This window comes from Barbus barbus (genome assembly GCF_936440315.1).
Source record: "Barbus barbus genome assembly, chromosome: 34".
In the NCBI taxonomy this organism is placed as follows: Eukaryota; Metazoa; Chordata; class Actinopteri; order Cypriniformes; family Cyprinidae; genus Barbus; species Barbus barbus.
In genome coordinates, this window is record NC_136762.1 from 28,865,629 (window position 1) to 28,882,632 (window position 17,004).

Sequence of the window (17,004 nt, forward strand, 5' to 3'; positions counted from 1 at the left end):
CCGTCGCTCTGGCAAACGTTAATAGGTTAAAAGTTTTTCAGTATATGTAAAATTTCACATTAAGCTGCTAGATTAATAAATGCTGTAAGAGTGTTGTTCATTATTATTTCATGTTAGCTGGATCAGTTTAAAGCTTATGGATAGGAGTTTGTAGAGTAAAAGTAATACTGATGCTAAAGCAGTAGCACTGTATATAAGAACCTGGACAACATTATAATACAAGCTGTTTACAACCATGTAAAGTAAACCTATTACATATTACTAAAGTGTTGTGTGATGAGTGTGTGTGGCATTAACAGTATGCATCTGTTTGCTGAGGTTTATTACTTCCAGCTGTGAATTTATGATGATTTCTTCAAGAATCTACACCAGCAACTTTCACAGGACATGTGTGTGTGTGTGTGTGTGTGTGTGTGCGCCTTATATTCCCTACATTATGAGGACCAAATTTCCCCACAAGGATAGTAACACCAGTAAATGTTGGTCCCCATGAGGAAACAAGCTTATAAATCATATAGAATGAAGTGTTTTGAGAATGTAAAAATGCTTTGTGTGAGGGGTAGGTTTAGGTGTAGGGTTAGGGTAAAGGGATAGAAAATACAGTTTGTACAGTAGAAAAACCATTAGGTCTATGCAATGAACCCATAAAATGTGAATATGTGAATGTGCTATCTGTTGGTTTCTGTTTCTCTGTAAACTTTCCCTCTCTCTATCCAGTTTTGTTGCTCCTGCATGTTGAGGCACATCAGTATCAAACTGTCCCTGGCAGAGACAAATCCACCAGTTTTGAGGGTGAAATGTGATAGCAGGTTATGAGTGCACGCTCATTTCCTTCACAACAGTGAACACATCTCAAGTGTCCGCAGAAGGGAGTCTGGCTGATCTTCTGTCATGAAATACACTCTTGAGACCATTAAATATATATAACTCCATTATATAACTCACATCACGATCACAGTAGGGGCACGTATGTGCATTTCCTGAGAGACATAGCAGTACTTGCAAGACAAGGATTAAGTTTTGAGGTCAGTTTAGGTTTTAGTCTTTGCAAGTGAATCGCTGCTATTATGACACTCATGAAGCTGGATGTGAGAATCAACACAACACAACAGCTTCTTTGCATTGAGACCACAATATGTGGTTCTAAAATACCAATTTCAAGTGTGACACTTATCTGTAGCTCAGACAGAACAGCAATGGCATTAACAATACCAAAATCATGGGTTTGACAGCCAGGGAAAGAACAGATAAAATTTAAATGTGTACCTTGAAAGCAATTTAAGTCACTTTGGATTAAAGCAACTGCTAAATGCTAAATCTAGTGTGCTAATCTTAACATGACACCATCGCTGATGGTTGAACAGTAACATAAAAGGCATATTTTCAAACTTTGAATTAATAAAAAAATAAATAAAAAAAATCATATAACTTTGGTAAAAAGGAAAACCAGAACGTCCACCTAAGACGTGAAGGGATTCCCACTGATCAGTTCTCGAGCAGTTGTTCCTGATCTAGTTACAGCTACATGTGCGAGCAAGTAAAATCTGCATTCGTCAAATATTACTGGAGAGAAAGCAAACTCACATGTGGCTTCTGTTGTGCGCCGGCTGTACGTCCGACGAGCTCGGTATCGAACGACGAGTTCACCACTCTCCATCATGGGTTCAAACGCCTCACTTTACAACATCACACACAAATGCAAATCTTTAAGCCCACATATTCTTCACATGGAACAGAACCTCTTAGTATTTTTCATTTCTTTATTCAGTTATGTTTTTGTTAATGTTATACCTTTATACCATAGCTAAAAATATATGTACACTTAAAACACAAGAACATTTCTAAAAAGAATGAAAATCGACCACATGGAATCAGGATGAGAGTTTTGTGCCTTCTAGTCCCTGTCCATTAGCTCTTGTCCCATGTAGGTATATGAGGAGATGCTGGAAACTATTTCAACATCCTGGACAGATGACCAGTCCAAGATTAATATCACACGTACAATCATGGACAACTTAGTGTCTCTAGTTCATGTATGCCTCATTTTCCAGTTAGTTTAATAGTAGCAAATAACATCTCTGCTCACACCCACAATGTCAGAATCCAGCAAAACAGCAGGAAGCCTAATTTCTACCCACCCAAAACGCGTCTCCTTCCGCCTCAGCCTGGTCACATACACTGCCAAGAGCACCGCTAGAGCGATGGCAGCGGCGATGGCCATGACCACGTACCACCAGTGCCAGGAGAACGCCGGAGCACTCAAAGTACCTTCACACAGACACAGAGAAAGAGATGTCAAGAATCTCAATGTAAATGAGATTATAGAGAGGAAAGGGGGAAAAATGCAAGCACTGAAGTGTGTAGCTCTGTTTGGAAACCGAGTGAGCTTAGGATTTCAAGACTCTTGAGTCTAATGCATCTCCTGCCTGTGCTTTTGCTTTATAGACTTTTAGTTTGTAGTTCTTGCTCTCGTGTTTCCAGTTCTCACTGTCAGGTCTTGTCCTTTCCATGTTTCCTTTACTTTTATTGTTAAAATTTTACAGTTAGTGCTCTTGGAGCCTGCGCTCCCTCATTTCTGAGTCCATTTCAAGATTTAGGCAGCAACACTGTGCTGCATTACATACATTTTAGCCAGATTCTGAGGCAGAATTGCATCCTAGTCAATCCCAGAATGCAATACAATGAGCTCAGGGAATTATAATGTGTAAGAGGGTCACACCGGATGCATCTAGCAGACCACAAAGAGCATCCTAAAAGTTTGTCTTTTTGTGGTTGAACAGCTTGAATAAAGTCTATGCTATATATAGGGGATATGCATTATATTAATCTGTCTGGCTACTCTCCCACAGCTAAGTCAAGTTCCTCAGGTTTTTCTCCCTAAACATCTTATGGAGTTTCACCAGGATAGATTAAACTTGGGTTGCGTTAATAAATGATACCATACCGTTGCACTACGCTGACTTCCCACCAGGCCAATGCCTGATTTGTCTTTATATTTTATCATGTCAACTGTTCAGAGACTAGAGAGTGAATGTGTGTTTTGCTCAGCTGGTCATTGGTTGAATTAGCTCATTAAAATGACCTCAGTGCAAGACAGTCCATATTTACAGCAGGGCGTGTTGCTTCTAGAGAACGTCCTAAAATCTTGCCACATGCCTCCCACTCAACAGAACTCCTGCAACTAATTTCCTTGCATTTCTTTGTTCCTTTCTTGCCCTCATTTGTCTTTTTCTTCCTCTTTTCTGAGACAGCAACAACAGACAGAAAAATAAAAACAACATTTTAAGAAGGACTCTAAATAAGTGAAGTAAAAGGAAAAGTCCACTTCTGTATCTTCTGTGGGTCCTATTTTTGTGGAATGAAATGTCTGTGATGAGTTAAATGTTTTGTCTTCCTGACATCAAATGACTTCTTAATTAAAACTATACACATGCACAGAGGTTTCTGTGAGGTTTTGGTTTGGGGTGAAAGTAGAACAAATATAATTAGATCAATATAAAAGCATTTATAAGTCCATAGGAAGTGGTGTAAAAAACACTTGTGTGTGTGTCACTCACCTCTGGATTCCCCCGTTTCTGCAAAACATTGCAAGGAAAGAGACTATTAACATTCAGTGCGACTGTTTGACCGATGGAAATTTTAGACGTGGTTACTGTCTGCCTGCTCTCATACCTGCAGGAATGAGCGTGATGGTCTGGAGGGACGTCCAGGGCCCCGGCCCTGCTCCGGTGTACGCACACACTCTGAAGGAGACGTTTGACAGCGGAGCTGAGAGATTGACAAACAGCTCTGTGTCCAAATCTGTGTCCACCACAACCTGCAGACCAATCCATCATAAACAACACAGCAATCCAGTCAACATCAAACACTACTTCCTATAATCTGACGGATTGACACAGCTATTTAGTAAAGAGAAAATAAATTATAAAAATTATAGGAAATCCAAAAACGAACACAAATGTGTGTGGTCACCTGTTCCATGTTAGGTGCGCTGTACTCCATCAAGTATCCCTGCAGCTGTCCATTCATCTTTCCAGGAGGTTCTGACCATCTCAGGAGCACTTCTGTTCCGTTCACCACAACTGTCACATTGTCTGGGGCCGAGTCTGGAACTAAAACACAAATAAAATGCCACATATGAACATTCTCCTTCAGACTGTGAAATAACCCAGGCTCAAAAAAAAATTTAGCAAAAAAATTACCTATACATACATTTCACTGCAGTTTCCAGGTGAAATGAACACTAGAGGCAGTAAAACACCAACAACAATTGATTCTTTTCACACAAATTATGATTACAAGGGTATATATTTTATTTATTTAAACGCTAGGGGAACTCCTCCAGCGTGACCGCGCTCTGAATCACGTGTAATCTGTCCAATGGAAGGGTGAGACGTCACGGGCGGGTGACGTAATCGACCAGGAAGCATAAAAGCACGTGTGGCGGAGCCGGCATCAGCTTTTTGTCATTCAGCAACCGCTATTCTGTGTGTGTGTCTGTCGATCTGTGTTGCGAGTCTTATTTAGTGTTGTTTGTCCCTAAGCACAATCACTTGAAATAAGCTCCACAATGTGTGCAAGCACTTGGGCGAGAGCAGATCACATTACAGGTTGTATGTTCCTCCCTGCAGAAAAAAAGGAGGAGCGGCGGCTGTGCTCATGGGAATAGCACATGGATCTGGTGGAGTGAATGAAGATGGGCGAGCCCCTATCTTCTTCCTTCCCCATCAGATCCAGCGCCGCTCTCTGTGTTCGGAAGCCCGCCCCACGGTTTCTTCCCCCCAGAGAGAGGGCTCGATGCTCCGTCTGTCTTCCTCTGAGGAGGTGGACGTGAAGGACATCGATGAGCTTTGTAAAGCTGCAGTGTTTGCACAAGCATATTATGAATGACGACATCCTTATATTCGCGCTGTCAGCTCTAAAGATAAAGGGCTGATTGTGCTTCTCCCCGCCGTAAGATCTCGCGGTTCCGGTCCGCCACTGCTGAGGCATGGCTGCGAGTCAGATCGCAGGGATCGCAACATGGATCTGGCGGATGGGTTGGAGACGGGTTCGCCCTATCTTCACCTACATTCCCCAGATCTAGCACTCTCGCTTGGGGCTGGAAGCCCGCGATGCGGTTCTTCCCCCTTTGAGTGAGAGCTCGCTGTTGCAGTGCCCTCAGGAGATCGGTCTGCCAATTCTGCCAGTGTTCCAGGGCACAGCGGTCTCCAGCAAGCGCTTCTCTCAGTTACTTCCGCCCGGAAACGTAGCGGAACTGAGAGGCTCGCCGCCCCTTTGGGGTCTTTAGATCAGCTAGAGCGGCCGTCCCCTGCCGGTCTTCTGCTTCAGGGCACCGAGCTAGCAGCTCTAAGCACACCAGTGAAGTGACATACTTCCAAGTATGGTGACCCATACTCGGAATTCGTGCTCTGCATTTAACCCATCCAACGTGCACACACACACCAGTGAACACACACCGTGAACACACACCCGGAGCAGTGGGCAGCCATATGCTGCGGCACCCGGGGAGCAGTTGGGGGTTCGGTGCCTTGCTCATGGTATTGAGGGTGGACGCGCTCTGAATCACATGTGTAATGTGTACAATGGAAGGGCGAGACGTCACGGGCGGGTGACGTAATCAACTAGGAAGAATAAAAGCACGTGCGGCGGAGCCTTCGAGTGGCCAGGCAGTTCTGATGCTATGGTCCAGGACTCATGAGGGCAGGCCCCTCTGGGGAAGATCGGAGTACACCGCGGACACGGTGCCCATCTCTCCTCAGTGCCCGCTGGAGATCGGTCTGCCAACCCTGCCATGTATGGTGTTCCAGGGCGCATCGATCTCCAGCGAGCACACATCTCAGTTTCTTCCGACCAGAAACGTAGCGGAGCTGAGATGCTCGCCACCCCTTCGGGGGTCTCTAGAGCAGCTAGTTCGGCCGTCTCCTGCCGGTGTGCTGTTCCAGGACACCGAGCTAGCCGCTCGAAAGAATGGTTCTCTTAGTAGACTATTTGGCTGCGTGGAAACTACTGCCAAATGTGTCTCCATGGGTCCTGCATACTGTAGAGAGAGGCCACAGAATCCAGTTTGGTTCTCCTCCGCCTCAATTCAAGGGGGTGAATCCCACTCTGGTGGGCCCTGAGCAGGCTCTGGTAATGGAACGAGAAGTAGAGTACTCTCTTGAGGAAGGAGGCCATCGAGGTGGTCTCTCCTCACGAAAGAGAGTCCGGGTTCTACAGCCGGTACCTCATAGTTCCCAAGAAGGATGGAGGGTTGCGTCCCATTTTAGATCTGCGTCAGCTGAACCGCTCAGTCATGCGACTGAAGTTCAAGATGCTCACAATCAAACATGTCGTGTCTCAAATCAGGTCCCAGGACTGGTTTGTCACGATAGATCTAAAGGACGCGTACTTCCATGTCTCCATCCTTCCCAGTCACAGGAAGTTCCTGAGGTTTGCTTCCTGGGGCAAAGCTTACCAATATCGAGTTCTTCCCTTTGGCCTAGCACTGTCACCCCGTACTTTCATGAATTGTGTGGATGTGGCACTGGCCCCGCTGCGGCTTCAGAGCATCCGCATACTGAATTATATTGACGATTGGTTGATCCTAGCTCAATCAGAGCAAACGGCGGCTCGACATCGAGATGTCGTTCTCGCTCACATGAAAGACCTGGGGTTAAGACTAAACGCCAAGAAAAGTGTGCTTTCCCCATTAGAGAGGACCACTTATCTGGGCGTGGTGTGGGATTCGACCACGATGCAGGCACGTCTGTCCCCTGCTCGTATTGAGTCGATCCTCACAGTCAAGAGAGTGAAAGAAGGCCAGTCACTCACTGTTAAGCAGTTATAGAGACTGCTGGGGGGCAGCTGCGTCCAACGTTATATTTTTTGGCTTGCTGAACATGAGACCCCTACAGTGGTGGCTCAAGACCAACGCGTTCTCCCCAAGGGGAAAACCAATCCGCACTTTCAAGGTCACGAGACGATGCATACGTGCCTTAGACATGTGGAGGAAACCTTGGTTCTTGTCCCAGGGCCCGGTGTTGGGAGCTCCTTGTCACCGTGTAACACTAGCGACGGACGCGTCCCTCACCGGTTGGGGAGCGGTCATGAGTGGCCACCCTGCCCGCAGTCTGTGGAGTGGCTGCCATCTGACATGGCATATCAATTGGCTGGAGATGCTGGCCGTGTTTCGAGCACTCAAACACTTCCTCCCAGACGTAAGAGACCACCACGTGTTGGTGCGCACCGACAGCACGTCAGTGGTCTTGTACATAAACCACCAGGGAGGTCTGCGGTCGCGACCCTTGTACAAGCTGGCGCATCAGATCCTTGTGTGGTCCCAGGGCAAACTCCTCTCATTAAGAGCAGTGCACATTCCTGGGCATCTCAATGTGGGAGCTGACGTTCTGTCGAGACAGGGGCCGAGGCCCGGGGAATGGATGCTTCACCCCGAGGTGGTGAAGCAGATATGGAGAGTGTTTGGCCAGGCACAGGTGGACCTGTTTGCGACTATAGAGTCAGCTCAATGTCCTCTGGTTCTCTCTGACTCCTCCAGCACCTCTGGGACTGGATGCTATGGTGCAGACTTGGCCAAGGCTTCGTCTGTACGCTTTTCCCCCTATCGCTCTGCTCCCGGGAGTTCTGGCGAGAGTGCGCCGGGATGAGGTCAGTCTACTATTGGTAGCGCCGTTCTGGCCGGGCCGAGTATGGTTCTCGGACCTCATTTCTCTTCTCGACGGCACTCCAAGGGAGATTCCCGTCAGGAGAGATCTCCTCTCACAGGCGTGGGGCACTATCGTCCACCCTCACCCGGAGTTGTGGAAGCTGTGGGTGTGGCCTCTGAGGTGGCACAGCTCCTAGCTTCCGGTCTCTCAACTGAGGTTGCTGAGACCATCCTCCAATCCAGAGCTCTTCACTTCATGGTGTGGAGGTTGCCAGCTCGACCCAGCTGCCCGATTGGTACAGTTCTGGACATCATGCAGGCCTTGTCCTCCGCAGGGTCAACCCACTCCACCCTGAGGGTCTACGTGGCGGCTATATCGGCTTACCACACCCTTCTCGGTGGCCTTTCAGTGGGTAGACACCCCCTAGTACATGTTTCTTCCAGAGGCTGAGGCCTCCGGCCAGAGAGCTTATGCTATGTGGTGGATTAGGATGCTATTCCATAGCCTCGAGTCCTCTGCTCTCCCCTTTCCTGGGGATCAAGACTCACTTCTTAGAAGTTGGCCTTTGGGACGCAGGCCCCGCCAACTTTAGACACTCGTGGCCCTTTTTCTCTCGCCCTCGTTGTGCTCCCAAGGGATACACACAGGGCAGGGACTTGGAAGTCTGGTGGCGTGGGCATCTCGTTCCCCTAGCGTTTTCGACGCAGCTCGAGTTCCTAAAGGGGAACGTCTCAGGTTACGTATGTAACCATGGTTCCCCAAAGGGAACGAGACGCTGCGTCTCGAAGGCCACACTTCCGGCATCCCTGCCAGCGCTTGCTTCATTCCTAGAAGCTGATGCCGGCTCCGCCGCACGTGCTTTTATGCTTCCTGGTCGATTACGTCACCCGCCTGTGACGTCTCGCCCTTCCATTGTACACATGTGATTCAGAGCGCGATCACGCTGGAGGAGTTCCCCTAGCGTTTTCGACGCAGCGTCTAGTACCCTTCGGGGAACCATGGTTACATAAGTAACCTGAGACGTTTTTTTTCTTTACCCAGAAAAAAAAAAAAGAAAAAAAAAAGACTTATTTACACTGTATTTATTAATTTCTGACCATATTTGATTGTAATTTTGGGGAAAATATATTTCATCATACATAATTTTACTTGTCCATCACTGTTACACCTACCAGCAGTTTTAATTGTCTGATATTTATCTTTATTTGTGACCCTGGACCAGAAAAACAGTCTTAAGTGTACATTTTTTTCGAAAATGAGATTTATACATCATCTGAAAGCTGAATAAAATAATATTTCCATTGATGGATGGTTTGTTATGATAGGACAATATAACAGGCTGAGATACAACTATTTGAAAATCAGGGCCCGTATTCATAAAGTTTCTAAGAATCCTCTCAGAAAACTCTTAATTTAGCTTAAAAACTTTTACGTAGGAGTCTTAGCTTAAGAGCGATTCGGGACCGATCTGAGAGCAACTCTGAGTAAGGAAAAGACAAAAACTTTCATCTTAGTGAGGAGGCGGGGTTGACCCCGTTGCTATGTATGACACAATCTTTTGAAGACTGTGATTGGTTGGTTGTCAAGAAGGAAATAAAAGAGTGCTTTTAAGTGTAGGATATCATAGACTGAATCAGACAATTTTTAAGATGCATGAGGACACTGAAACCTGAGAAGCTGAGATTCCAGAAAGAGAGGTTCCAAGAAACAGGATATCATAAATCTGTCCGGAGTCCTAGCTCCAACTAGCTGAAGCAACTCCTAACTTAGCAAAGCCTCTTTCATCAAACAGCTTACAACCTTGAGACAAACGAACACTTATTGATAATTCCAATTCAAGAAGGAGACTGTCAAATTTGTTGCAAATAATCAAGACTGAGGGTCAAAGAGATGGCCATCACGGGTTCCACGATTGTATTCACAAGCTTCCTTAGACTGACTTCTCCCCCACATAGAAGACAAACCAACATTCCTGTCTAAAGAACATTCCTTCGTTCTCCTTAGAACTATACAAAGACTTTATTTTCCATATGCACATAAAATCATCCTAAAAGGACATTTTTATGTTGTACCCACATATCATGTTTTAATCAAATAATATGTATGTCTTTTTAATCATTATTGAATAGCTCGAGCCTTAAAGATAAATATTGCATATTTAGTATGTATGAGCTCGAAAATCCATGATGTGAATGTTTCTTCCAATCAATTCTTTGTCAAAGGCATCATAGTCTTATTATGAAATCATGTTCAAAAAGGTATACTTGGCCAAAGCTTGTAAAATTCGGACCATGTGACTGATAACAGGCTGATTTATGAGGTGAAGAACACACCCTAGCTAAGCAAGGACAATACCTAATTGGTCAATACGTGCAGATGGGACGGTCCAGAAGCTGAGTTTAAAACCTCAGGACATCTCTCTTATCTCTCTCTCTTGCCTTTTACTCTCTCCAACTCTCGTCCCTCTCACCGCGTGCGTGCTGCTCTTTGAGCGTGCCCTGGCCCACGTGCCATAATGAGAAAGAAAACAACTTAGTCTCATTACATCATTTTATTTTATTATTTTACTTTAGTTTCTTTTCTTTCCGTGGAGTTTCGTGTTCTAATGTAAGTTTGCTACAAAGTCTAGCTCCGACCCGTTTCAAACTTCAACCAGAAAGAACTCTGCATCCTCAGCCAACGCCCAAGAGACATCACTTCAAAGACTACTGAACCTCCAGCCAATCAGACACTTCGGGGAACCCCGTGTCTGCAACGACGACACAAAGGAAACCCCGTAACACAGGCAAGCAAGCAATGCCTCCAAATACTGAATTGGTGACTTTAATGTAAATTTTAGCCTCATTGAGAAACTCAAAGCGAGGGTTAAATAAGTGATTGATGGTTGTTCAGGTCTATGCAATATTACATATTGCTGTGAACTTGGGATTTCACATTTCCATTCTCTTAAACTCATCCTTTCCTCACTCTCTCTCTTTCTGCAACGTGTGAATGTGTGAATGCTTGTGTTCATGTGTTAGATTAGTTTATGTCTTAGGTTTATATAAATAAAACTGATTTATATTTTAAAAGAGAAGTATCTTGTGTTTTCTGCTCACAAGTTAATGCCTTAATCTGTCGATTTCGTTACTGTGCTAGTTAATAGTGTTTTCACTATATTTGGGATTTTAATATCCAGTGCAGAGTTTGTTATACGGCTCGTTCAGTGAATCGCCGTAACACTGATTCTGTTCGAATCCCTATAAAATCATAAATGATTCCCTTTGAGCTAAATTAAACTATTTGTTTAAATTACGTATTAATATTATAAAATGTAATAAACCCCTACATTTTATTGGTGGAGAATGCGGGCAGATTAATCTAAATTGTGAGCATAAACCAAGTATTTAATATTTTTCTATTGCCGCGGATGAGAGACGAGACTTGTGTGTGTGCGCGTGCGCGTGAGTGACGTCAGCTGCGCGCGCCCCGCTTGAATGAATGAGAGACGCGTCTGAGCAGAGACTAGTGTGTGTGTGCGTCAGCTGCGCGCGCCCCGCTTGAATGAATGAAGTCAGCAAAAGAGCTTCTCAGACTGCAGTAAGTGAACTTAAAGTTAACATCTGAGATCGTACAATAAGGTCGAAATTGAGCGTGTTCCTCTCTTTCTGTAATGCCTTTTATTTATAGTTGAAGTGATGTCCTGCGGGTTCCAGGTCAGTCAGTATTCTCCTGAATCTCAGTCTGTTAGCAGAACGAAGCTAAACTGCAGTGATTTAAACGGGAAATAAATCAGTGGATAAAGAATAGTTTTGAGCGTGTTCCTCAATCCTATTTATCAGAGCCATTATTATTCATAGTTTGATTAGCAGTGCGTGTTCCATTGTTAAATCATCTATGACTCCCTCAGTTAAACATTAGACAATAACGCTTGTCTGTTTGTGTAACGTTAACTGTTCACTAAGTGAAGTTAATCTCGCTCAACACTGCGTGTGTCCGGGAGATTTTAATGGGAGTTTTAAAAGCTTTATCAAGTAAAGTTTAACTTTGAACCAACAGCGAAGAAAACCTGTTGTGTTTATGCACGGCTTCTGATACAGTACTGTTTCCCCTGCAGCACCAAGCTGCTATTTTAATAAGTTTAACTCTGAACGAACTGAGAGTTTAAGCGCCACATCGCAGAACAACTAAAAGCGGTGTTGTTTATTTGTACAGTGTTGAAATGCGCTGACATTTCATGTAACATGCTTAACTGTACTGGCAAAGCAACGTTTGTTTTGGTTTCCACAGTTACGATCGTGACACGGAAGTCTTAACCTTCTTCCGGAGCAACTTTGTACTGCGCACGCGCAGCACATCGATGCTGATGTAAACAAACTCGATGCTGTTGCTAAGCTAACGAAACGGTTGTTTACCTGGTACAAGTCTATGCTAAAGATTAGCCTCAAAGGTTAGCAGTTAGCATTAACCTCCAGTGGTTTAATACAGTGTGTGTTTGGAAAGCTAAAGTGATTTAACCCTTTAAACACCTCTCAACTAATAGACTTGTTGGTCTTTCTATTTCTTATTTCTCTAAATTCTCACTTCTTACCACTTATTTGCATTTTACTAGAAAGGGAAATACTAGTTCACAATTATTAATTGTGCCAAATTCAAAAATTTAATTAAAACCTTAAATTTATTTTGAATCATTCAAATTTCCCTCAGATCATTTCATATGATCAATACTTCTATTATTCTCTTCTGGGCCTAATCATTTTAGATACAAATAAGTCTTGAACTTGGAAAGTTTAAGTAAACTTATTCTATCTAATTGATTTATTACCCATATTAATAGATTCTATTCAGACTTATACTCACTCATTACTTTATTGCGTTTTATTCCCTCGTTCTTCCTGTTGTGGCTATACACTTAGCCACTATTTTCTATTTTTATTTACTGATTTTCTCCTTTATTTAATTTCAATTTCACTTTGTCTCACCTGAGCCTTAATAGGAGACAGTGTTATCCCTCACTACGAGTTCAAATAAATTTAAGAGACAAATCTCTTGCACCCAAAATTTTATTTTTGTTGATTGGTTGTGGAGCAACTGACAACAACTCGTAGTCGGCATAACTGCTTGCTAGTGGACACCATCCACTCGATTTACTGTCTCTTTCTCTTCTCTCCTGTTCTCTCCTGCTTGCTTTCATCTTCACTTTTCACATTTGTGGGGACCTGTAAGAACCATCAATCAATTCTAAGTGAATGAGATACACAATCTTGTCAAAAGACTAATCATCTTTCCGAATTTGATTGTAATCGTTCTTCCTAACCTCCCTACATTAAAAACGCAATCAAAATTTTAACATCTCATACAACACTGAGATCAATTTTAATAGAGAAGTTTTGAGCAACCGTTGCCTTCGCAGCCTCCCTGGTGAGCGATCCAACTGTAAGGTGTACGTTGTCAATCCTGTCAGACTAAAAAGAGATATCAGAATTATTATTATATTCATCTGTCGAGAACAGAGATTTAATAATATTGTTTGCCTTCTTGATAACATTTAATTGAAATAAATTTTTAATAAATAATTTCTCATTTGAAAAAAAAAGGGAATTGTTTATTTTAATTGAATTTGCTTTTCACCTGTTTTCTCTCTTTCCCCTCTTCCTCATTAGAGTGACGAAGTCTTCACATCTTTAGTCTACCACCTAGACACTGCGACCAACACAGTCATCACCACCACACTACATTAGTGGTTCAAAATCACTGACACAACACGTAGTTGTCACCACACATAGGCTTTTACTCCACACAGATCTGTGTCAGTCTCTCTTCTCCCGAGCGTGCCAACATGCCGCAGACTGCAAACCCCTTTGCACAAGGGGAAGATGGGAACACTTGGCTGAGAGCCACGACAGACAGCCTCACCCCCAAGACCCTTGAACTGTTATTATTTCTAATAATAATCCTAATCCTGAGAAGATTCCTGACACAAGATTCAAGCCAGAACAACAACCACGAGGAGCTAGTCAAAATCTCCAGCTCTCTAAGCTATGCCTTCACAACCCAGCTGAAACTGAGTGACAAGCACGTCACCCACCTTCAAGAGGAGCTGACACATGCTCAACGCCGCATAGACAAGCTGGAAGTGAAAGTTCAAGATCATCTCAAAGCACCCAACGAAAGGGAGCAGGAATCAACGGAACAAGTTAAGGAGCTCCAAGCAGCCCTGACAGCAGCTCAGCTCGACCAACAACATGCAAAGGCTGCCCAGAAAGACCTGGTAAACAGACTCCAGTATGCTGAACAGCTCCTAGAGAAAGCCAAGCATGACATCAGCGACAAGAATGCTGAAATCAGTGCCTTGAAAGACCACCTTGAAAGGTACATTTCTAAAATAGACAATCTGACCCAACAAATAGACGATACCAACGATCAGCTCTACATGGTCAGAAAAGAACTTAAACATGCTGATGAGCAGAAACAAGAGCCAAGGCGAGAGAAACAGCTCTCAGCCTCACCTCTGCTGAGCAGAGCAGAGTCCCACATCCAAGAACTGGTATACAGCGAAAGAAGCGAAGAGCCACAACCCAAAACCTCACCTGCCTTCGCCACAGAACTCTTTCCTGTCAACGAAAGTAAACCTCCCATCCAAGCAGACCTCGGAGCTGCACATGGGATGACCATCAAAGACCTCGACAAGCTGTCTAAAAACATCAGCAAGTTCGACCCGAACTCCACAGAGGGCCACACCATCCAGGCCCATCTTCAAGATATCGACTTCTATCTGGAAATGAGACCTCATGTGACTGACAGAGACAGGTTATACCTCCTTAGAGCCACATCCAGTTCTGAGGTACGAAACTTTCTAGATCGACAGCCCAGTCGAACGAAGTCAGACTACCAGCTACTTCGTGAAGTCCTGATTAAAGAGTTTACAGACTATGAATCTGAACATGGACTTTTGACTGCCTTAGAAACCAAACAAGGTCGACAAGAGGCTCCACAAGCTTACTACAACCGACTCCGACAAGCTTACTTCGGTGCACACAACGAACCTGACCTTGAAGAGGATGTGAACTTCAAAAGCCTCTTCCTAAGAAATCTGCACCCTGGAGTCAGCCACCATCTAGGCGTCATGGCCTGTCCAGGCTCCATGACCATCCAACAGTTGCGTGACCTAACACAGAAGGCCTACAACAAGCAGAAGATGGCCTCAAAGAAAGGTAACACAACCTCCACACTCTTGAACTCTGTCAACAAAGACTCAAGCTTTGCACTGGACGACACCCAGTTGCATCACGACACCAGAGTCCTCCATCAAGAGCACAGAGAACGTGACCCCCATGTCCACGACAGCTATCAGCCTAACCGCTGGAAAAATCCATGGGACCAGCCACGCTTCTCAAGAAACCACAACAACTGGAAACCTAACCAGACACCCAAAGGTAATCGCCTGACTCATCCAAGGGCGACTCGTGTGGGTAAGCGACAACGAAACCCACCTCAGCACCACTCAGACATGCACAGTGCTGAGTATGCACAAGAACAAGACAGCTTACCATCAGAAGACATGGAACAAGTCATGAAACAACTGAAAGAGTTCCTTCAAGATAAGCTGAACATGGATGACTACAAAATTGAGTCATGCTCGCTGTGACCAGCGACAGAACGGAAGGCCGGTGATCACATGGTACAACACCATATCAGAGATGACAAGCACCTGTTCAACAACCACCCAGAATGAACAAGTCTCTCACGGCCAACCAATGATGAAAACTGAGGTACCAGAGAACATCACCTCAGTCACCCATCACTCACTAGTAAACTGCTAAATGAACTAAAACTTCAAGAACCACATTCACGTCTGTGCAACAGCAACCACCAAAGCACAGAAGGTCAGAAAGTCTGCCACATCCAGAAGGCAGCACAAGAGGAATGCAACATAGGAGACGAAGTTTGCATCCCAGCTTCACACAGCCATGCCAAACTACCTCTGACTGTCTGCTTAAGAACTTCCTGCCTTGCTGGACTGACCCCCATTAGATCATGGACACGCCCTCATCCACGCCAAGGATGTAGAGAGCCAGTCTTCACTGACATACCAGAAAAGGGGGAAGACAACACAGACTGAAACAGATCTGACCACACCTACACTACACCACTAACACACATAACATTACCTATACCCAGAGGTAACCACATCTACTGATAACACATTCCACAAACATATTCTTCTCACAAGTAGAATATACACATTAGAGCATAACATGAAGTTACATACAACACCATGAAGAAACATGCAGCTATCCTCACCATAGGTAGAGCACCTGACACTAAGTTAGGGTACATGACTCCCTAGCTGCACAGGACATCCTAGCTCAACATAAGTTGCAAACCACTCTAGGAAAACCCACAGCAGCTTTGTTTGTTTTGTTCTTCTTTCACCTATACTTTTCCTTCCCCTCTTTCTTTAGTAGGTGAAACACCTAGACACCCTGCAAGGGTCAAAGGTCTGATATTAGGATTGACTCGTCACACCTAATATCCGCAAGCCACTCTAAACTGAATGGAAGCCAGAGAGCTCCATGCACGATAGGTCAATTCATTTTACCACAAATGATGCCACCAGAAACTAAAGGTGAACATTCTTAAGTTAAGACAACTTAGAAGGAACAAACAAATTTAATCACAAAACTTGATCGAAGAATCAAAGTATTGAACCGAATTAGAACAACAATTTCCAAATTGAACTGTTCAAATTACTAAACTACATTGACTAATTGAATATAACCGTCTGTACCTCAAATAACCTGAGGACCTGCACCAATACAGTAACTGTCATGGAGGTGTTGTCTTGTTGTTTGCTGTGTTCTTGTCTGCTTCTTCTGCCTTTGTGTTTCCAGCGCTCGACGACGTCTTCAACTAAACACCTCGCCGATCGAAAGGGGGAGATGTAGGATATCATAGACTGAATCAGACAATTTTTAAGATGCATGAGGACACTGAAACCTGAGAAGCTGAGATTCCAGAAAGAGAGGTTCCAAGAAACAGGATATCATAAATCTGTCCGGAGTCCTAGCTCCAACTAGCTGAAGCAACTCCTAACTTAGCAAAGCCTCTTTCATCAAACAGCTTACAACCTTGAGACAAACGAACACTTATTGATAATTCCAATTCAAGAAGGAGACTGTCAAATTTGTTGCAAATAATCAAGACTGAGGGTCAAAGAGATGGCCATCACGGGTTCCACGATTGTATTCACAAGCTTCCTTAGACTGACTTCTCCCCCACATAGAAGACAAACCAACATTCCTGTCTAAAGAACATTCCTTCGTTCTCCTTAGAACTATACAAAGACTTTATTTTCCATATGCACATAAAATCATCC

General features: G+C 44.2%; 1 protein-coding gene across 1 annotated transcript in view; it reads right to left on the bottom strand.

Moving 5' to 3' along the window:
• The window catches only part of LOC306853996 (tyrosine-protein kinase receptor UFO-like), an 81,843-nt gene that overhangs the window by 29,199 nt on the left and 35,640 nt on the right, over positions 1-17,004 (bottom strand). The window contains exons 8-12 of the mRNA XM_079391762.1: positions 3,973-4,112; positions 3,673-3,817; positions 3,558-3,575; positions 2,139-2,268; positions 1,585-1,676 (exon numbers count right to left, since the gene is read on the bottom strand). Of these exons, the coding sequence (XP_079247888.1) occupies positions 1,585-1,676; positions 2,139-2,268; positions 3,558-3,575; positions 3,673-3,817; positions 3,973-4,112 (525 nt within the window). The remainder of the gene's footprint in view (positions 1-1,584; positions 1,677-2,138; positions 2,269-3,557; positions 3,576-3,672; positions 3,818-3,972; positions 4,113-17,004) is intronic.